This window comes from Lonchura striata, chromosome 33 (assembly GCF_046129695.1).
Source record: "Lonchura striata isolate bLonStr1 chromosome 33, bLonStr1.mat, whole genome shotgun sequence".
NCBI lineage: Eukaryota > Metazoa > Chordata > Aves > Passeriformes > Estrildidae > Lonchura > Lonchura striata.
The window spans coordinates 2,166,809-2,185,266 of NC_134635.1; the positions used below are offsets into that span (position 1 = coordinate 2,166,809).

The 18,458-nt window shown below is 62.0% G+C and overlaps 3 protein-coding genes across 3 annotated transcripts; all 3 read left to right on the forward strand.

The window, feature by feature from the left end:
* Positions 1 to 4,920: 4,920 nt before the first annotated feature.
* On the forward strand, positions 4,921 to 7,206 carry ACKR1 (atypical chemokine receptor 1 (Duffy blood group)). The gene is made up of 2 exons (XM_021532250.3): positions 4,921 to 4,967; positions 6,274 to 7,206. Exons 1-2 carry the CDS (start codon positions 4,947 to 4,949, stop codon positions 7,204 to 7,206), a joined length of 954 nt encoding a protein of 317 aa, XP_021387925.2. The 5' UTR covers positions 4,921 to 4,946.
* A 2,376-nt stretch (positions 7,207 to 9,582) lies between these two features.
* LOC110471474 (serum amyloid P-component) lies at positions 9,583 to 10,465 on the forward strand. The gene is made up of 2 exons (XM_021532151.2): positions 9,583 to 9,646; positions 9,846 to 10,465. The coding sequence occupies exons 1-2, from the start codon at positions 9,583 to 9,585 to the stop codon at positions 10,463 to 10,465; spliced, it is 684 nt and encodes a 227-aa protein (XP_021387826.1).
* A 2,343-nt stretch (positions 10,466 to 12,808) lies between these two features.
* Positions 12,809 to 15,699, forward strand: DUSP23 (dual specificity phosphatase 23). Its single transcript, XM_021532288.2, has 4 exons — positions 12,809 to 12,872; positions 14,403 to 14,675; positions 15,304 to 15,485; positions 15,588 to 15,699. Exons 2-4 carry the CDS (start codon positions 14,406 to 14,408, stop codon positions 15,604 to 15,606), a joined length of 471 nt encoding a protein of 156 aa, XP_021387963.1. The 5' UTR covers positions 12,809 to 12,872; positions 14,403 to 14,405; the 3' UTR covers positions 15,607 to 15,699.
* Positions 15,700 to 18,458: the final 2,759 nt, after the last annotated feature.

Sequence of the window (18,458 nt, forward strand, 5' to 3'; positions counted from 1 at the left end):
TGGGGGGGGTTTGTGACTCCAGCTGGGAGCAGAGCGAGACCCTGCCCCGATTTTATCCTTGGTGGTTCTTGTGGAGCAGTGTCCGTGCGGGAGCAGAGCTGTCCTCGTGCAGTCAGTGTGTGAAAAGGGGGTGAAAATCCAGGGTGGGACCCCCAGATGAACCAGGAGCCCCCCACAGCTCCCGGGTCCCACCCCAGCGGGAGGGGGGAGGGCTGAGATTTATGTTGAGTTGGGGCAAATCCAAAGGAAAAGCCCCCCAATTTATTTTATTTTATTTTATTTTATTTTATTTTATTTTATTTTATTTTATTTTATTTTAATTTGTCTTAAATTCTCCGATTGGAAATGCCAATTTTTAACCATCTATTGAGATGTTCAGTGCAGGAGGCAGCGCCCTCGGGGTTGGGGCTGCTTCCCTGGGACCCCCAAAACAGGGCTGGGGGTTCTGCCAGGGTCTCTCTGCCCCCCTTCCCTCCCCAGCCCCTTCCCAGGGCAGGGATGAGCTTGGAAAGGGCTGATTTTCTTCTTGGCTCTGAGAACCCCCAACCAAAACACCTGGATTTGGGGTCTGGGGAGTTTGGGGTCACCACAGAGGTTTGGAGTGGGGGGGGTTCACCCTTTTTCCTTGGCCTTCCTCCTGCCTCTTTCACCTTCACTTCCCAAAAACCTTTCCCCACCTCTCCAGAGCAGCCCCTCCCCAAACCAGGCACCCCCTGGCATCTTTTAGGGCACCCCCAGCCTTGGCATGAGGGTTCCTGGCACCCCACATCCCAGTCTGGGCACGAGGGGGGCTGCAGGAGATGCCCTTGGGCTCGGATCCCCGTGGATTTGGGGTTGTGGGGAGGAGGGGAGGCCTTGGGGAGGGGTAACCCCACCTGGGAGGTCACCCCAAGGATTTGGGGTCATCTGGAGGAGGGGGTGACTTCACCTGGGAGGTCACCCCATGGATTTGGGGTTGTCTGGAGGAGCTTTTTAGGAGGGGTAACATCACCTGGAAGGTCACCCCATGGATTTGGGGTTGTGTGGAAGAGGGGGTGACCCCAGCTGGGAGGTCACCCCATGGATTTGGGGTAATTGGGAGGAGCTTTTTAGGAGGGGCAACTTCACCTGGGAGGTCACCCCAAGGATTTGGGGTCATCTGGAGGGGTCAACCCAAGGATTTGGGGTCATCTGGAGGATGAGTGGACCCTTGGAGAGGAATAAACTCACCTGGGAGGTCACCCCAAGGATTTGGGGAAATTTGGAGGAGCTTTTAAGGAGGAGCAGCTTCACCTGGGAGGTCACCCCAAGGATTTGGGGTCGTCTGGAGGATGAGGGGACTCTTGGAGAGGAATAAACTCACCTGGGAGGTCACCCCAAGGATTTGGGGTCATCTGGAGGATGAGGGGACCCTTCAGGAAGGAGCTGGGGTGGGAAACCTCCCCTGGGAGGTGCACAAGAATTTTCTCACCTCTTCCACGGGGCTGGAAGTGTCACCCTCCCCCCCAAACCCTGTCACCTGTGTCACCTGTGTCACCTGTGGGGCAGGAGAGGGGCCCAGCTCGGTGCCACACACGGGTGGCAGCCAGGGATGTGACACTGGGGACACTGCAGAGGTGGCTCAGCTGTGTCAGGAGCAGTGCTGCCACTGGGAAGGAGCAGGAAAATGAAATTTTTGAGGTTACCTTTGCTGGGTACGGCCGTTTTTTGGGGTGTTTTTCCTCTTTTCCAACCTTTTTGGAGTGGGGGATGCCCTCAGGGCAGCTCCGCGCTCGGGCTGGGGGACGAATCCTGGGGTTGCCAACACCCAAAAGTCGCCAGGACTGAACAATTCCTGCAAATAAAAACAGCCAGATGTTTTCTCAAGCAAAATTCCATCTCCTGGGGGGGCTGGGGGGATGCCAGGCAGAGGCAGGAGCAGGGCTGGGAGCTTTTCCCTCTTGGAATTCAGTTCTGCTGCTCCAGAGCTGCTCCAAGGGCTGGTGCCAGGGAGAACAGGCTGGATTGGTGGTTTTGAGGTGATTTTTGGGGTGATTTTGAGGTGGTTTTGGTGGTTTTCAGGTGATTTTGAGGTGATTTTAGTGGTTTTGAAAGGGTTTTGAGGTGATTTTCAGGTGGTTTTGGTGGTCTTGAGGTGATTTTGTTAGTTTTGAGGTGGTTTTGATGCTTTTCAGGTGATTTTGGGGGTTTTGAGGTGATTTTGAGGTGATTTTGGTGGTTTTGAGGTGATTTTCAGGTGGTTTTAAGGTGAGGTGATTTTTGAGGTGGTTTTCAGTTGGTTTTGAGGTGATTTTCAGGTGGTTTTGAGGTGATTTTGGGGTGATTTTGAGGTGGTTTTGGTGGTTTTCAGGTGATTTTGAGGTGATTTTGTTGGTTTTGAGGTGGTTTCCAGGTTGTTTTGGTGTTTTTGAGGTGATTTTGAGGTGGCTTTGGGGGTTTTGAGGCGATTTTGAGGTGGTTTTGGGGGTTTTGAGGTGATTTTGGTGGTTTTGAGGTGGTTTTGAGGTGATTTTGGTGGTTTTGAGGTGGTTTCGAGGTGCCACGTGCTGTGGGGTGTGGCAGGGCAGCCCTAGGAGCAGCCAGGGGGACACGTGGAGGTGTCACCTGGCCCCGGTGTCACCTGGAGCTCAGAGAGAGGGGCCAGGAAGGGTCGGAAATTCCATCCGAGGCCGCTTCTGGATCCAAAAGTTCTGGCAGAGGTGGGAGCAGCAGAGATTCGTGTCACACCTGGGGGTGACAACAACACCGGGGGTGTCCCACCAGCGTGGCCGTGGGGTGCCAGGGACCCCCCCAAACCCGGAGAATTCCAGGTGGAAGCTGTGCCAGGGGGAAAAAGCGAGTCCCTGGCCCTTTTTTGGGGTCACTTTTGGGGTGACAGACGAGCAAGGGCTGGGGGTGACGGGGTGGGGTGGGCGTCACCGTGTCTGGGGGAGAGCCAAGGCCACCGCCCCGTCCTCGGGCGGGGGGTTCTGTTGGTGGCCCCACATCCACCAAGTCACGGGGTTGGGTCTCCAAAAAAATTTTGGGACCCTCCTGAGAGGTTTCCCGGCCGGCACTGAACTCTCAATAGACACGAAAGCCATATTTTGGTATTTTGGGGAGCTCTGGAGAGGCCGGGGCGGGGGGCAGAGGCTGGGCTGTGTTGTTGTGCTGTGGTTTTTTGGGTTTTTTTGTTTTGGTTTTTTTTTTTTTATTTTGTTTTGGGTTTTTTTTTTTTTTTTTTTTTTTGTCTGTACATAAAGGGAGCAAACGACCGTCGATGTGACTTTATAACCTTTCTAATATCCTGTGCTAATCTTGGAAAATAATCCTATAAATATATCTGGATTACACACACACATCTTTACCTGCCTGGCTCTCTGTGTTTGGGGGGGTAGGGGGACAGAGCTCAGCCCCCCTCAAACCTCCCCCGAGCCCCCAAATCTCCCACCGAGCCCCCAGACCCACCCAAGTCACCCTGATCCCGACCCTCAGCACCTCCCCACAAAGATCAGTAACCCCAATTCCCAAACCCTGGGGATCCCCAGGACTTTCACCCCAAATCTGACTTAATCCCTCCCCAATTCCCAGATTCCTCCTCAGCCCTTTCCCCTCCAAATTCCCAATTCCCAGATTCCTCCTGAGCCATTCCCAATTCCCAGATTCCTCCTCAGCCCTTTCCCCTCCAAATTCCCAATTCTCAGATTCCTCCTCAGCCCCTCCCAAATTCCCAATTCCCAGATTCCTCCTCAGCCCTTTCCCCTCCAAATTCCCAATTCTCAGATTCCTCCTCAGCCCCTCCCAAATTCCCAATTCCCAGATTCCTCCTCAGCCTTTTTGCCCCTTGAATCTGCCCTTTAATCCCTCCCAAATTTCCAATTCCCAGATTTGTCCTCAGCCCTTTTCCCCCCTCAATCTCCCCAAATTCCCAATTCCCAGACTTCTCCTCAGCCCTTTCCCCACCAAATTTGCCCCTCAATCTCTCCCAAATTCCCAATTTCCAGATTCCTCCTCAGCCCTTTCCCCCCCAAATCTGCCCCTCAATCTCTCCCAAATTCCCAATTTCCAGATTCCTCCTCAGCCCTTTCCTCCCCAAATCTGCCCCTCAGAGACACCCCAATCCCAACCCCCAAACAACAGCGACCCCAATTCCCAACCCCTGGAGCTCCCCAGGCCTTTCACCCCCTAAATTTGCTCCACAGCCCCTCCCAAACTGGCACTTCCCAGCACTTTTCACCCCAAAACATCCTCCTAGACCCCTCCCAAATTACCCTAATTCCCAACCCCAGAGCCCTGTGATGTTTCTGAAGGCCACCAAAGCCACTAAGCTGGCCCAATGTCACAGGATGACCCCTGGGAGCCCTTCCTTCCTCCCAGTTTGTCACTTCCCAGCACTTTTCACCCCCAAACATCCCCTTAACCCCTCCCAAATTACCCTAATTCCCAACCCCAGAGCTCTGTGATGCTTCTGAAGGCCACCAAGCTGGGCCAGTGTCACCAGATGACCCCCAGGAGCCCTTCCTTCCTTCCTCCCGAGGAAAAACCAGGAAATTCCAGCCTCCACGGGGGGTTCCCTGAGTGCCCACCCCAATCCTGCACCCCAACCCCCCCCCTGGAGCTGGCACAAGCTCCGGGAGCATTGGCTGGAAAGGCAATTCCTAATTAATTTCATTAGTCCTGCCAAGAAAACTGATGGTTTCCTGCTCGAGAAATGGTGTTTTTTCCCGGCAGAGCCGTTCCCTGTTTTCCGCCGGGTGCCAGGGTGAGGGAGGGCAGGGCGGCTCTGGGGCTCCTCTTATCTCCTGCCCACAGTCCTCGGCTCATTTTTGGGGGAGCCGAGGCAGGGAGAAAGGAGAAAAGTCACCCCCTGGGCACCTCCTCACCCTGTCCGAGTGGCCATCCCTGAATTATTTCGTGGCCACTTCAGAGCTGCAGTTGCCACCTCAGAACCCCCCAAAAAATCAGAGGAGCATCGTGAGAAACTCATCATGGGCAACTGTATCCCCGTGGTGAGTGAGCCCCCCAAAATTCCTGTCCCATCCCCGGGGAGGGAGGGGAGGGCTGGGGGTCCTCGGTGGGAGGGAATCCCCAGTGGGATTTAGGGGAGTTGGGTGGGGTTTTTGGGGATCCCTGGTGCTGATTCCACAGGAATCTCCAGTGCTCAGGTTTAGGGGGATTTATGGGCTCCCTGGTGCTGATTCCACAGGAATCCCCAGGGTTTAGTGGGGTTTTGGGGGATTTAGGGGATCCCTGGTGCCGATTGCATGGGAATCCCCAGGGTTTAGTGGGGTTTTGGGGGATTTAGGGGATCCCTGGTGCCGATTCCATGGGAATCCCCAGTGCTCAGTGGAGTTTAGGGGGATTTAGGGGATCCCTGGTGCTGATCCCATGGGAATCCCCTGGGCTCGGTGGGGTTTAGGGGAGTTTTGGGGATCCCTGGTGCTGATTCCGTGGGAATCCCCAGGGCTCAGTGGGGTGTAGGGGAGTTTTGGGGATCCCTGGTGCTGATTCCATGGGAATCCCCAGGGCTCAGTGGGGTCTAGGGGAATTTTGGGGATCCCTGGTGCTGATTCCACAGGAATTCCCAGGGCTCAGTGAGGTTTAGGGGGATTTAGGGGATCCCTGGTGCTGATTCCACAGGAATCCCCAGGGCTCAGTGGGGTTTAGGGGAGTTTTGGGGATCCCTGGTGCTGATTCCATGGGAATCCCCAGGGCTCAGTGAGGTTTAGGGGGATTTAGGGGATCCCTGGTGCTGATCCCATGGGAATCCCCTGGGCTCAGTGGGGTTTAGGGGAGTTTTGGGGATCCCTGGTGCTGATCCCACGGGAATCCCCAGGGCTCAGTGGGGTTTAGGCGGGTTTTGGGGTTTAGGAGTCCCCAGCACCGAGCAGAGCCATGAGGGTCCCCTGTTCTGAGCAGGATCTTGGGGTCCCCAATTCTGAGCAGGCTCATGGGGGGTCCCCAATTCTGAGCAGGATCATGGGGGGTCCCCAATTCTGAGCAGGATCATGGGGGTCCCCAGCACTGAGCAGAGCCATGAGGGTCCCCAATTCTGAGCAGGCTCATGGGGGGTCCCCAATTCTGAGCAGGATCATGGGGGTCCCCAGCACCGAGCAGGCTGATGGGGGGGTCCGTGTCCCCACACCCCCATCCTCCCCGTGTCCCCGCTGTGAGCAAACGTGCCCGTCCCGCAGCCCAGCCGTGCCCACCGTGTGTCCCTCCCTGATAACCCACCCTGCCCTGCCCTGCCCTGCCCGGCTGGGTGATCCCAGGGCGATGTGGCACCTTCCCCATGCCCATCCCCTTCACCCGCAGACCCCCGGCATCCTGGAGACCCCCGGCACGCTGGACCTGGAGGAAATCATGAGCGACCTCTCCTCCTACAACGACACTTACAGCAACGCCACCTTCCTGGACTACGACGCCGCCCCGTGCCACAACCGCTTCTGTCCCCTCTTCCAGCGCGTAGCCCCTCCTTTCCTGGCCACCACCAGCGCCACGGCCACGCTGGCCACCGTCGCCTTGCTGGTGGCCCTGTCCGAGCGTCCCCAAGCGTGGCGGTGGCCGCAGAGCCGCGCCTTGGTGGCGCAGCTGGCGCTGGGCACGGCGCTGTTCGCGGCGCTGCTGCCGGCGCTGGCCGCGGGCGTGGCGTGGGGTTGGCACCTGGGCACGGGGTTGTGTCGCCTCACTCACCTCCTGTGGCACTGGAGCGTCTTCGCCCAGGCTCTGCTGGTGGCCAGCGGTTCCCGTGGCACGGTTTGGGCTCGCTGGGACCCCCGCAGCCGCCGGCTGGCCGTGGTGCTGTGGGCAGCGGCGCTGCTTTTGGCCACTCCGGCCGCTCTGGTCAGCGGCGTGGCGGCGGGCACGGCCTGCATCCAGCGCAGCGTGGGCATCCTGGCACCGGCGTACCTGCTGCACCTCGCCCTGTGCCTCTGCCTGCTGCTGCTGCTGCCCGCGGGGCTGCTGCTGGCCGCGCTGGCCGTGCCGAGCTTCAGGGCGAGCTGGGCGAGCGGAGCCGGGCTGGCCTGGCTCTTCCTGGGGCTCTGGGGGCCCTACGGAGCGGGGCTGGCGGCGGAGTTCCTGCTGCAGGCCGGGCTGCTGGAGCCCACCTGCGGCTCCTTCGAGCATTTCGACCTGGCCCTGGGGCTGAGCGAGGGGCTGGGGGTGCTGCACTGCGGGCTCGGGCCGCTGGCGATGCTGCTCGCCCGCCGCTGCCGCCGCGGTGCCGGGGCTGCCGGGGGATGCTGAGCTCGGGGGGACGCTGAGCTCCGGGACTGCCGGGCTCCGGGGGATGCTGAGCTCCGGGGGATGCTGAGTCCCCGGGACTGCCGGGCTCCGGGGGATGCTGAGCTCGGGGGGATGCTGAGCTCCGGGACTGCCGGGCTCCGGGGGATGCTGAGCTCGGGGGCTGCTGAACCCCCGGGGCTGCCGGGGGATGCTGAGTTCGGGGGGATGCTGAGTTCCGGGACTGCCGAGCTCCGGGGCTGCTGAGCTCCGGGGGATACTGAGTTCAGGGATTCCTGACCTCCGGGACTGCTGAGCTCCCGGTGCTGCCGGGCTCCGGGACTGCCGAGCTCCGGGATTGCTGAATTCCGGGACTGCCGGACTCCGGGACTGCCGGACTCCGGGACTGCTGAGTCCCCGGGATTGCCGAACTTCGGGATTGCTGAGCTCCCGGTGCTGCCGAGCTCCCGGTGATACCGAGCTCCGGGATTGCCGAGCTCCCGCTGTATACTGAATGTGGGTGCTGCTGAGCTCCCGGGGCTGCTGAGCTCGGGGATTGCCGAGCTCCGGGGGATACTGAACTCCCGGTGCTGCTGAGCCCCCGGGGCTATCGGGCTCCGGGATTGCTGAGCTCGGGGGGCTTCTGAGCTCCGGGATTGTCGAGCTCCCGGTGCTGCCGGGCTCCGGGACTGCCGAGCTCCGGGACTGCTGAATTCCGGGACTGCCGAGCTCCGGGATTGCTGAATTCCGGGATTGCTGAATTCCGGGATTGCCGAGCTCCGGGATTGCCGGGCTCCGGGGGCTGCACCGCAGAACCAAACGGACCCACGGCACCGGACTTGGACACCCCGGCTGAGCCCCGACCCCCAGACTTGGACTCCTTGGCACCAGACTTGGACCCCTTGGCACCAGATTTAGACCCCGGGCACCAGACTTGGACTCCTTGGCACCAGACTTGGACCCCGGGCACCAGACTTGGACCCCTTGGCACCAGATTTGGACCCCGGGCACCAGACTTGGCACCCTGGATCCTGGCCCTGCCGCACCAGCCTGAGACACCCCAGCAACAATGCCTGTGCCCCCACCCCATCACTGCCCCCCAGCCTGGCCTGGACCACCCAGCACTGACCCCTGGGCACCTGGCACAAGCCTTGGCACCTGGGCACTGACCGCTGGCCCCACAGCCTCTGTCCCACAGCCAACACTCCCCCAGGACCCCCCGTTCTGTGCCCTCTGTCCCCTCCCTTGGGGTCTCAGCCCCCTCTTTGGGGCCAGACCCTCCAACTGCCCAACACAGACAGTGCTGGGCTACCTCAGGCTGCCTGGGGGGGTCACCCCAGACTCCTGGGGGATCCCCAAGGCTCAGTCCTGGACCCCTCCACACAGCTCCAGGGGGAGATTTTGGAAGTGATGGGATTTTTTTTCCAGTGGGAATTGCACACAATAAACACAAGCGCCAGAGGCACTCCCAGTTCATGGACTGGATGGGACTGGGAGGTGATGGCGGGGGGGACAGGAAAGTGGGGGGGTTCGTGCTCCTCGTGCTTCCAAATTGGCAGGAAAAGTTCCCAAGGAAGCTCTGCAGCCTGCCAGGGGGGAGTTGGGGGCATTTATACCCAGAGCCCACGAGGGCCGGGCGCGTGCGGTCACGGGTGTGACACGGGCACAGCAGTGGGGACAACGGGGCTGCTCTGCCTCAGCCAAGCCCTGGAGGAGCTGGGGCTTCATCTCCCCTAAACCGGGGGGGGCTGATCAGTGGGGAACGAGCCTACATTGTCCCCAAAATTTGGGATCCATCAAATCCCTGCAGGAAGTCTACACCCCCAGCCCAGACTCTGGCTCCTCTGCCATTTGGGGCAGGTAAAACCTTCCGCCTTCCCATCTGCCTGTCCCCTTGGGGACACTCCAGGACACTGGGCCACTCACGGCTCCATCTCTGTCCCCTCGGGAGAGGAGAGCCCGGGATGTGTCCCCGAGCTGTGGCTCGGAGCAGGGGGCCAGGGGAACCTTTCCCTGCACCCCTCGGATGATCCCAAATCAAACCACATCCCCCTGATGGGGTTTACCCACAGCGGGCACACCTGGGGAAGGCGTTTCCGGGGTGTCCCCACCCCACCTCCCGAGTAGACACACGGCTGGGGTGTCCCTGTCCCCTGGGAGTGGGGGGACACACCCAGAGCCAAGCTCCAAAGAGGAGCCCCGTGCAGGCAGGTGACCCCAGATCTTGTGGCCAGGCCGCGTGACGGCATGAAATCACCCACCCTGGGCATGAAATCGCCCTCTGGGGCACGCCAGGCTGCTGGGGATGGCATTGGGGACATCCCCCCCAGCAGTCCCCTCCCCTCTTTGGGTACATAAACCCGGCGGCAGCGCCGCGCCTGCCCGGCTCCAGCACCCACCATGGGCCACCTGCAGCTCTGGCTGCTCGTCCTGGCTGGGCTCACGGGGATGGCGGCCCAGGAAGGTACGGGGGGACACCGGGGTGGGGGGACAGAAGCCAGCACGGGGTAGGGCAGCTCCAGAGGGGGACGTGGCAGCAGCTCTGGGTCACTCTCGGTCAGCGGGGCTGGAGGATGCTGGAGCATGCTGGAGCAGGGGACAGTCAGAGAGGGTTGTGGGCCACCCCAGGCCCCCAGCCAGGTCCCCCCCTGTGTTGTCCCCAGACCTGTACCGAAAGGTGTTCGTGTTCCGGAAGGATCCCAGCGACGCCTTCGTGGCGCTGCGGGCGCGGCTGCAGCAACCCCTGCACAACTTCACCGTCTGCCTGCGCTCCTACACCGACCTCACGCGGCCCCACAGCCTCTTCTCCTACGCCACCAAAGCCCAGGACAACGAGATCCTCCTCTTCAAGCCCAAACCCGAGGAGTACCGCTTCTACGTGGGGGGAAAATTCGTCACCTTCCGCGTCCCCGAAGGCCGCAGGGACTGGGAGCACGTCTGCGCCAGCTGGGAATCCGCCACCGGCGTCGCCGAATTTTGGCTCAACGGGAAGCCCTGGCCGAGGAAGGGGCTGCAGAGGGGCTACACGGTGGGAGCCACGGCGTCCATCCTGCTGGGGCAGGAGCAGGACAGTTTCGGGGGTGGTTTTGACCTCTACAATTCCTTCTCGGGCGAGCTGACCGACGTCTACCTGTGGGACGCGGGGTTGTCGCCGGACAAGATGCGCGCGGCCTTCCTGTCCTTGCGCCTGCCACCAGCGCTGCTGGCCTGGAACAGCCTCAGCTACGAGGTGAAGGGAGATGTGGTGGTGAAACCCCGGCTCCGGGAGGCTCTGCAGGCCTGAGGGTTGTGGGGTTTGTGGTTGGGGTGGCCTGGGTGGCTGCTGTCCCCTCCTCATCCTCATCTCTCACACCCATCTCCGCAGCACGCAGCTTCAGCTCTACAACCCACCACGAGGAAGGTTCCCCAGCTGGGGATGTGTGGGACTCGGATTCGGTCAAAGAGAGAACGGAGAGTTTCTAGCCAGGCAGAAGCCTGGGAAAGAGCTGGGGAAGAATGTAAATAATTCTTGATCTCTCTTGTTGTTCACATTGTTTATAGTTAAGTTCTATCACTGTGCGTCAAGCACTTTGCGCCAATGCTGTGGGTTGTTTTCACTTCAGAACCAATGGATTTGATCCTTGCGAAGCTCTGTATAAAAGCGCGGTGTATTTTGAATAAACTGGAGTTTTACTCTCAGCAGCCTTCTGGTCAGTCCTGCCTCGACAGCGACAGGGATGGGGTCCCCCCTGAGTGTTGGTGGCACCCAATTCCCCTTCCCACACCCCCTGAGCTGTCCCATGCATGGGCAGGACACAGATCCAGCGGCTCCAGCACTGCCCAGCCCCACGTGGAGTCAGGAACGGGAAGAGCCTTCCCTTGGGGACAGGGGGATTGTCCCCAAAACCAGTCCCTGCACTCACCGGGCTGTCACCACGAAAGTCACTGTCACTGAGCAGCTCCGGGTGGCTCCGAGGTCCTCCCTTCTTTACGGTGGTGGCAGTGGCCATGGGGCTGCTGCGGCTCTGCCTCCTCATCCTCGCTGCAATCTCTGCTCCCACAAGGTTGGAAATCGGGATCCCCACGTGGGACATGGGGATAGGGAGGTTCAGCCCCATGTCTGTGAGTGGGTTTAGCCCCATGTCCTGGAGGGTTCCGACCCAGAGCTCTGGGGGTGCAGTCCTGGAGCTCTTGGGGGGTTCAGCCCCATGTCCTGGGGGATTCAGATGCAAAGGTCTGGGGGTTCAGTCCTGCAGCTCTTGAGGGGTTCAGCCCCATATCCTGGGGGATTCAGACCCAGAGCTCTGGGGGTGCAGTTCTGGAGCTCTTGGGTGGTTCAGCCGCATGTCCTGGTGGAGCACAGTCCCATATCCTGGTGGAGCACAGTCCCATATCCTCGAGGATTCAGACCCAGAGCTCTGGGAGAGCAGTCTTGGAGCCCTTGGGGGGCTCAGCCCCATGCCTGTGGGGGGGTTTAGCCCCATGTCCTGGAGGGTTCCGACCCAGAGCTCTGGGGGTGCAGTCCTGGAGCTCTTGGGGGATTCAGCCCCATGTCCTGGGGGATTCAGATGCAAAGGTCTGGGGGTTCAGTCCTGCAGCTCTTGAGGGGTTCAGCCCCATATCCTGGGGGATTCAGACCCAGAGCTCTGGGGGTGCAGTTCTGGAGCTCTTGGGTGGTTCAGCCGCATGTCCTGGTGGAGCACAGTCCCATATCCTGGTGGAGCACAGTCCCATATCCTCGAGGATTCAGATCCAGAGCTCTGGGAGAGCAGTCTTGGAGCCCTTGGGGGGCTCAGCCCCATGTCTGTCGGGGGGTTTAGCCCCATGTCCTGGAGGATTCCGACCCAGAGCTCTGGGGGTGCAGTCCTGGAGCTCTTGGGGCGTTCAGCCCCATGTCTGTGGGGGCACAGTCCCATATCCTGGGGGATTCAGATGCAAAGCCCTGGGGGTGCAGTCCTGGAGCTCCGGCCCCGCTCCGCCTCAGCTCCGGCCCCGTTCCTCTCAGCTCCGCCTCAGCTCCGACCCCGTTCCCCTCAGCTCCTCCTCAGCCCCGCCTCAGCCCGGCCCCGCTCCCCTCAGCCCGGACCCGCTCCCCCTCAGCTCCGCCTCAGCCCGGGCCCCGTTCCCCCTCAGCTCCGCCTCAGCTCCGGCCCCGTTCCTCTCAGCTCCGGCCCCGCTCCCCCTCAGCTCCGCCTCAGCCCGGCCCCGCTCCCCTCAGCTCCGCCTCATCCCGGCCCCGTTCCCTCTCAGCTCCGCCTCAGCTCCGGCCCCGCTCCCTCTCAGCTCCGCCTCAGCCCGGCCCCGTTCCCCTCAGCTCCGGCCCCGCTCCCCTCAGTCCGGCCCCGCTCCCCTCAGCTCCGCCTCATCCCGGCCCCGCTCCCCTCAGCTCCGGCCCCGCTCCCCTCAGCTCCGCCTCAGCCCGGCCCCGTTCCCCCTCAGCTCCGCTCAGCCCCGCCCCGCTCCCTTCAGCCCGGCCCCGCTCCCTTCAGCCCGGCCCCGCTCCTCTCAGCCCGGCCCCGCTCCCCTCAGCTCCGCCTCAGCCCGGCCCCGCTCCCTTCAGCCCGGCCCCGCTCCCCTCAGCTCCGCCTCAGCCCGGCCCCGCTCCCCTCAGCCCGGCCCCGCTCCCCTCAGCTCCGCCTCATCCCGGCCCCGCTCCCCTCAGCTCCGCTCAGCCCCGCCCCGCTCTCGCTCCGCCCCGCGCGGCCTCCCCGGTACGGCGGGGCCGGGGGGCTCCGGGGCCGCGGGGAGCGGGGCAAGGCCGGGGCCAGCCCCGGAGCTGCGGGGACGGGAGGGTCCCGGGGGGCTGAACGGGGGTCCCGGGGGGCTGAACGGGGGTCCCGGGGGGCTGATGAGGTGTGTGGGGGCGGCTGAATTGGGGGAGCCGGTTAAATTCTCTGAGGGGTGGGTGTGGGGGTCCTGACACGAGGGGTGTCAGTGGAGGGGTCTGAATTTGGGTTTTATTTGGGATTCCTGCCCAGGGAGTGCAGGGGAGTTTGGGGTACCCTGGTCACGATCTCCAGGGTGTGGTTTTGGGGGTCCTGACATGAGGGGTGTCAGTGGAGGGGTCTGAATTTGGGTTTTATTTGGGATTCCTGCCCAGGGGGTGCAGGGGAGTTTGGGGTACCCTGGTCACGATCTCCAGGGTGTGGTTTTGGGGGTCCTGACATGAGGGGTGTCAGTGGAGGGGTCTGAATTTGGGTTATATTTGGGATTCCTGCCCAGGGGGTGCAGGGGAGTTTGGGGTACCCTGTGGTTTTGGGGGGCCCGGGGGTCCTGACATGAGGGGTGTCAACTGAGGGGTCTGAATTTGGGTTTTATTTGGGATTCTTGGTCAGGGGAGTTTGGGGTACCCTGGCCACAATCTCCAGGCTGTGGTTTTGGGGGTTCCAGGTGTCCTGACATGAAGGATGTCAATTGAGGGGTCTGAATATGGGTTTTATTTGGGATTCCTGCCCAGCGGAGTTTGGGGTACCCTGGCCATGATCTCCAGGCTGTGGTTTTGGGGGTCCTGACATGGGGGGTCTGAAATGGGGAGTCTGGGGGTCTTGACCGGGGGTCCTGGGGATGTGGGCAGGTTCTCCAGGGGGTTAATTTTGGGGGACCAGGGGTCCTGATGGGCAGGGTCTAAGCTGGGGGTCTGGGGGGTTTTTGAGGGGTCCCAAGGTTTCTGGCCAGGGGGTCCAAACCACACCCTGGAGATCGTGGCCAGGGTACCCCAAACTCCCCTGCACCCCCTGACCAGGAGTTCCAAATAAAATCAAAATTTTGGGATTTTTTCTGAGGTATACCGGGTTCTCCAGGGGGATGGTGTTGGGGGGTCTGGAAATGGGGGTTCCAGGGGTCCTGATTTGGGGGATCCTGGGGGATCTGCCCAGGGAGTCCCAGCATCCCAAATGGGGGTTCTGGGGGATCCCAGCATCCGAAATGGGGGTTCCGGGGGGGTCCTAGCATCTGAAATGGGGGCTCGGGGGTTCCTGACTTGGGGGATCTGCCCCGGGGGTCCCACCATCCAAAATGGGGGTTATGGGGGTCCTGACTTGGGGGATCTGAGGGGATCTGCCCAGGGAGTCCCAGCATCCGAAATGGGGGTTCTGGGGGGGTTCCAGCATCCGAAATGGGGGTTCGGGGGGTCCTGATTTGGGGGATCCGAGGTGATCTGCTGCGGGGGGTCGTGATTTGGGGGATCCGAGGGCATCTGCCCCGGGGGTCCCCCAGAACAGCAGTGTCCCCTGTGCCCACAGGCAATGGATGCATGCAAGCCCCCCAACTTCTCCTGGGTGGTGGAGGGGCGGCTGGCGGGGCTGGCGATGCCCCGGGAACCGGGACATTACCGGTACCTGCGGGAGCTCGGCGTTCGGCACTTGGTGTCCCTGAGCGAGCGGGCCCCGCCCCACCACGGCTGCTGTCCCCAAATTCAGCTCCACCGGCTCCGAGTGGCCGATTTCACCCCGCCGAGCCCCGAGCAGATCCGGAGCTTCCTGCGGATCGTGGAGGAGGCCAATGGCCGCGGGGAGGTACGGCCGGGGGTGCCTGGGGGTGAGAATTGGGGGGCAAATGCGAGAAGACACTTTGGGGGGACACCTGGAGAGGACAATTGGGGTGGTGACACTGGATGGGGGGCAAATCCTGGGGGAAATACCTGGAGGAAGACACCAGGAGAGGGGACACTTAGGGGACACCTTAGGGGACACTTAGGGGAAGACATCCAGGGGATCACTTAGGGGACACCTGAGGGGGTGGCATCTCAGGGTGGGGAGCACCTGGAGGGTTTTGGGGAGACCTCAGCAGGGTGACACCTTGATGGGGGGGTCACCTCAATGGGGAGAGTCACCTTGAGGAGGGGTTGGCACCTTGGTGTTGGGGGACACTTTGGAGGGCGGATGGCACCTTAGTGGGGGTGACACCTCAGGAGAGGGACACTACTTGAGGAATGCCACCTTGGGAGGGTGACACCAGGAGGGGAAGGCACACCTGTGGCTGGGCTGTGACACCTGGTGGCTGTGCCATCTCAGGGGGGTTGCCACTTGCAGAGGGGACACGTAGGAAGATGCCAGCGGAACGCCAAAACGGGTGTCACTGTCACCCAGGGGTGGGCTGTGAGTGTCCAGCGGTGCCACCCACCCGCCGTGTCCCTGTCCCCAGGCCGTGGCAGTGCACTGCATGCTGGGCCACGGCAGGACTGGCACCATGCTGGCGTGTTACCTGTGCAAGGAGCAGCGCCTGGCCGCCGGCGATGCCATCCGCGAGATCCGGCGCCTCCGACCCGGCTCCATCGAGACCTCGGAGCAGGAGCAGGCCGTGCTGCACTTCTGCCAGCGCCTCGGGTAGGTGCCACCCTCGCCAGGGTGTCACCACCCACCACGGGGGTCTCCTCCCCGCCAAATGTCCCCAGTTGTGGCTCACCGGTGGCGTTTGTCCCTCCACAGCGCTGGCGAGGAGACCTGAGGGCGTGCGTGGCATCCATGGGACTGGGCACCTCCAAGTGCCAGGCGTGCCCAGCTCCGTCCGTCCCCTCCTGCATTAAAGGACTGGCCTGTGGCTTCTCTCCAGGTCTGGTTTTGGGGTGCACATTTTGGGGATGCCTGGCCATGCTGGCCATGCTGGGCACCTGCAGGCCTGGCTTGGTTGGCAGCTTCATCCTGGGATTTGGGGTCCTGGGTTTGGGGTTCTTCAGGGTTCTGGTTCTGGATCCCAGCCTGGAGCTCCCTCAGGGGCCTGAATTTGGGGGCGTTCAAGGTCCTGGTTGTGGGGTTATTTGGGATCCTGGTTTTGGGGTCATCTGGAGTCCCAGCTCTGGGTCCCAGCTCTGGGTTCTGGTTTTGGAGTCCCAGCTCTGGGTCCTGGCTCTGGTTTTGGGGTCCCAGCTCTGGGTCCTGGCTCTGGTTTTGGGGTCCCAGATCTGGGTCCTGGCTCTGGTTTTGGGGTCCCAGATCTGGGTCCTGGCTTTGGGGTCCCAGATCTGGGTTCCAGCTCTGGTTTTGGAGTCCCAGATCTGGGTCGTGGCTCTGGGTTCTGGTTTTGGGGTCCCAGATCTGGTTTTGGGGTCCCAGCTATGGGTCCCGGCTCTGGGTTCTGGTTTTGGGGTCCTGGCTCTGGGTTCTGGTTTAGGGGTCCCAATTCTGGGTCCCAGCTCTGGGTCCTGGCTCTGGGGTGCCCCAAATGTTGTTTTTGGGGTCCCACGGGATCCCAGCTCTGGCGTGGATCTCGCTCTGGATCCCTCAGGGACCACCAGCAGCCCCCAGAGCTCCCCCCCAGATCTGTCACCCGCCGGCGCCGCGCTGCCACGTGGAGGGTGACAACCGTGTCAGCGCCCGGGGGGCCGAGCCGGGACGTGGACGCTTAAAGTGTAGCTTAGCCGGAATTGAGGCATCTCCATCCAAAAATCCAATCCTGGAAATCTCTTCTCAGCTGCTCCTAACCTTGGTGGCATTTAAATCCCGGTTGGAAGCGGTGTCACCGTCCCCGTTTCCGGGCGGGTGGCACATGGCTGGCAGCGCCCCGGGCACGAGTGGAGTCAGCGCCTCAACCAGCAGCTCCACGGTCCCCCAAAAAAATTCCTTTGGAAGGCCACAATGTCACGGGATGAGGTGCCAGGGTGGTGACATGACACCGGGGTGGTGACACCGGGGTGGTGGTGGCACTGCTGGCAGTCCAGCTGTGCCCTGCCCAGATGTGCCCAGAATTGGGGAGGTGCTCGCTGCAGGGTGTGGGGTCACTCCAAAACTTTGCACAACTGGCTTTGGTGGCCCGTGGTGGCATTTTGGGGACGCCCGTGTCCCCCAAGCGATGCCACAGCGAGGCCACCCCAGAGCACGGGGCTGTGTTGGGGTGCAGAGGCGGTTTGGGGGTGCCCAGCCCTGTGTGGGGACACAGTGGGGACACAGTGGGGACACAATGGGGACACAATGGGGACACAGTGGGGACACAATGGGGTCACGATGGGGACACAGTGGGGTCACAGTGGGGTCACGATGGGGACACAATGGGGACACAATGGGGACACAATGGGGACACAGTGGGGATGCAGTGGGGACTCAGTGGGGACACAGTGGGGACACAATGGGGACACAGTGGGGTGGGGACACAATGGGGATACAGTGGGGACACAGTGGGGACACAATGGGGACACAATGGGGACACAGTGGGGTGGGGACACAATGGGGACAGTGGGGACACAGTGGGGACACAATGGGAAGACAATGGGGTCACAGTGGGGACACAGTGCCGTGGGGACACAACGGGGACACAATGGGGATACAATGGGGACAGTGAGGACACAGTAGGGACAAAGTGGGGACACAATGGGGACAAGTGGGGACACATTGGGGACACAGTGGGGACACATTGGGGACACAGTGGGGTGGGGAAACAATGGGGACACAGTGGGGACACAAGGGGGACATAATGGGGACACAATGGGGACAGTGGGGACACAGTGGGGACACAATGGGGACACAGTGGCCACAGTGGCAATGCGGCCAACGATGCCCAGCCTAAGCGAAAGCTGCTTACGGCAGAATTATTGCCCTTAACCCCGCTGACCCCGCGCTGTCCTCAGAGTCCCCCGCGCTCGGGGGGCCGGGCCGGGCCGGGGGGGCTCCACCGACCCCCCCAAACCCTCCGAGGGGGGCTGAGCTTGGGGGGCACCGCCCCAGCGGGATCGCGGGGCTCCGGTGTGGCCGGCTCGGTGTCACACGTGCGGGGTTTGCACGTCCCTGGATGCCGGCTCTGCGCTGGGGATGTCCCCGCTATGTCCCCCTCCTGTCCCCAAGCCAGGCTGGCGAGTGGCCCAGCTCCGGCTCAGCCCGCCGGGGATGGGGAGGTGGCAGCGGTGGCTGTCCCCGTGTGGGGACACTTTTAGGATGGGATTAGAGAGGGGGAGATGGGATGGGGAAGGGCGAGCGGGGAGTGCTGGCACAGAGGGGACACAGGGCTGGGCTGCTTGTCACCCCCTGCCTGTCCCTGTGTCCCACGGGGGGTGTCCCACGGGGGGATCACACACCCAAACCCCACCCACGTGTCCCGTCCACGTCCCACCCGTGTGTCCCATCCACATCCCACCCGTGTGTCCCCTCTTTGTCCCACCCGTGTGTCCCCTCTTTGTCCCACCCCTGCGTCCCACCTCTGTCCCCTGTGTGTCCCAGGAGTGTTTGGCCTGTGTGTCCCGCCCATGTGTGCCATCTGCGTCCCCTCCACGGTGCCACCCATGTGTCCCACTCGTGTGTCCCACCCATGTGCCACCCCTGTGTCCTATTCATGACCCACCCAGTGTCCCACCCTATGTCCCCCGTGTGTCC

Excerpts from the sequence above, each read along its gene's own strand:
- ACKR1 (XM_021532250.3), top strand. The coding sequence starts at position 4,947 with ATGGGCAACTGTATCCCCGTG. Across the intron at positions 4,968-6,273 it reads TGGGCAACTGTATCCCCGTG|ACCCCCGGCATCCTGGAGAC; the intron begins GTGAGTGAGCCC and ends CTTCACCCGCAG.
- LOC110471474 (XM_021532151.2), top strand. The coding sequence starts at position 9,583 with ATGGGCCACCTGCAGCTCTGGCTGCTCGTCCTGGCTGGGCTCACGGGG. Across the intron at positions 9,647-9,845 it reads GGGGATGGCGGCCCAGGAAG|ACCTGTACCGAAAGGTGTTC; the intron begins GTACGGGGGGAC and ends TGTTGTCCCCAG.
- DUSP23 (XM_021532288.2), top strand. The coding sequence starts at position 14,406 with ATGGATGCATGCAAGCCCCCCAACTTCTCCTGGGTGGTGGAGGGGCGG. Across the intron at positions 14,676-15,303 it reads AGGCCAATGGCCGCGGGGAG|GCCGTGGCAGTGCACTGCAT; the intron begins GTACGGCCGGGG and ends CCCTGTCCCCAG.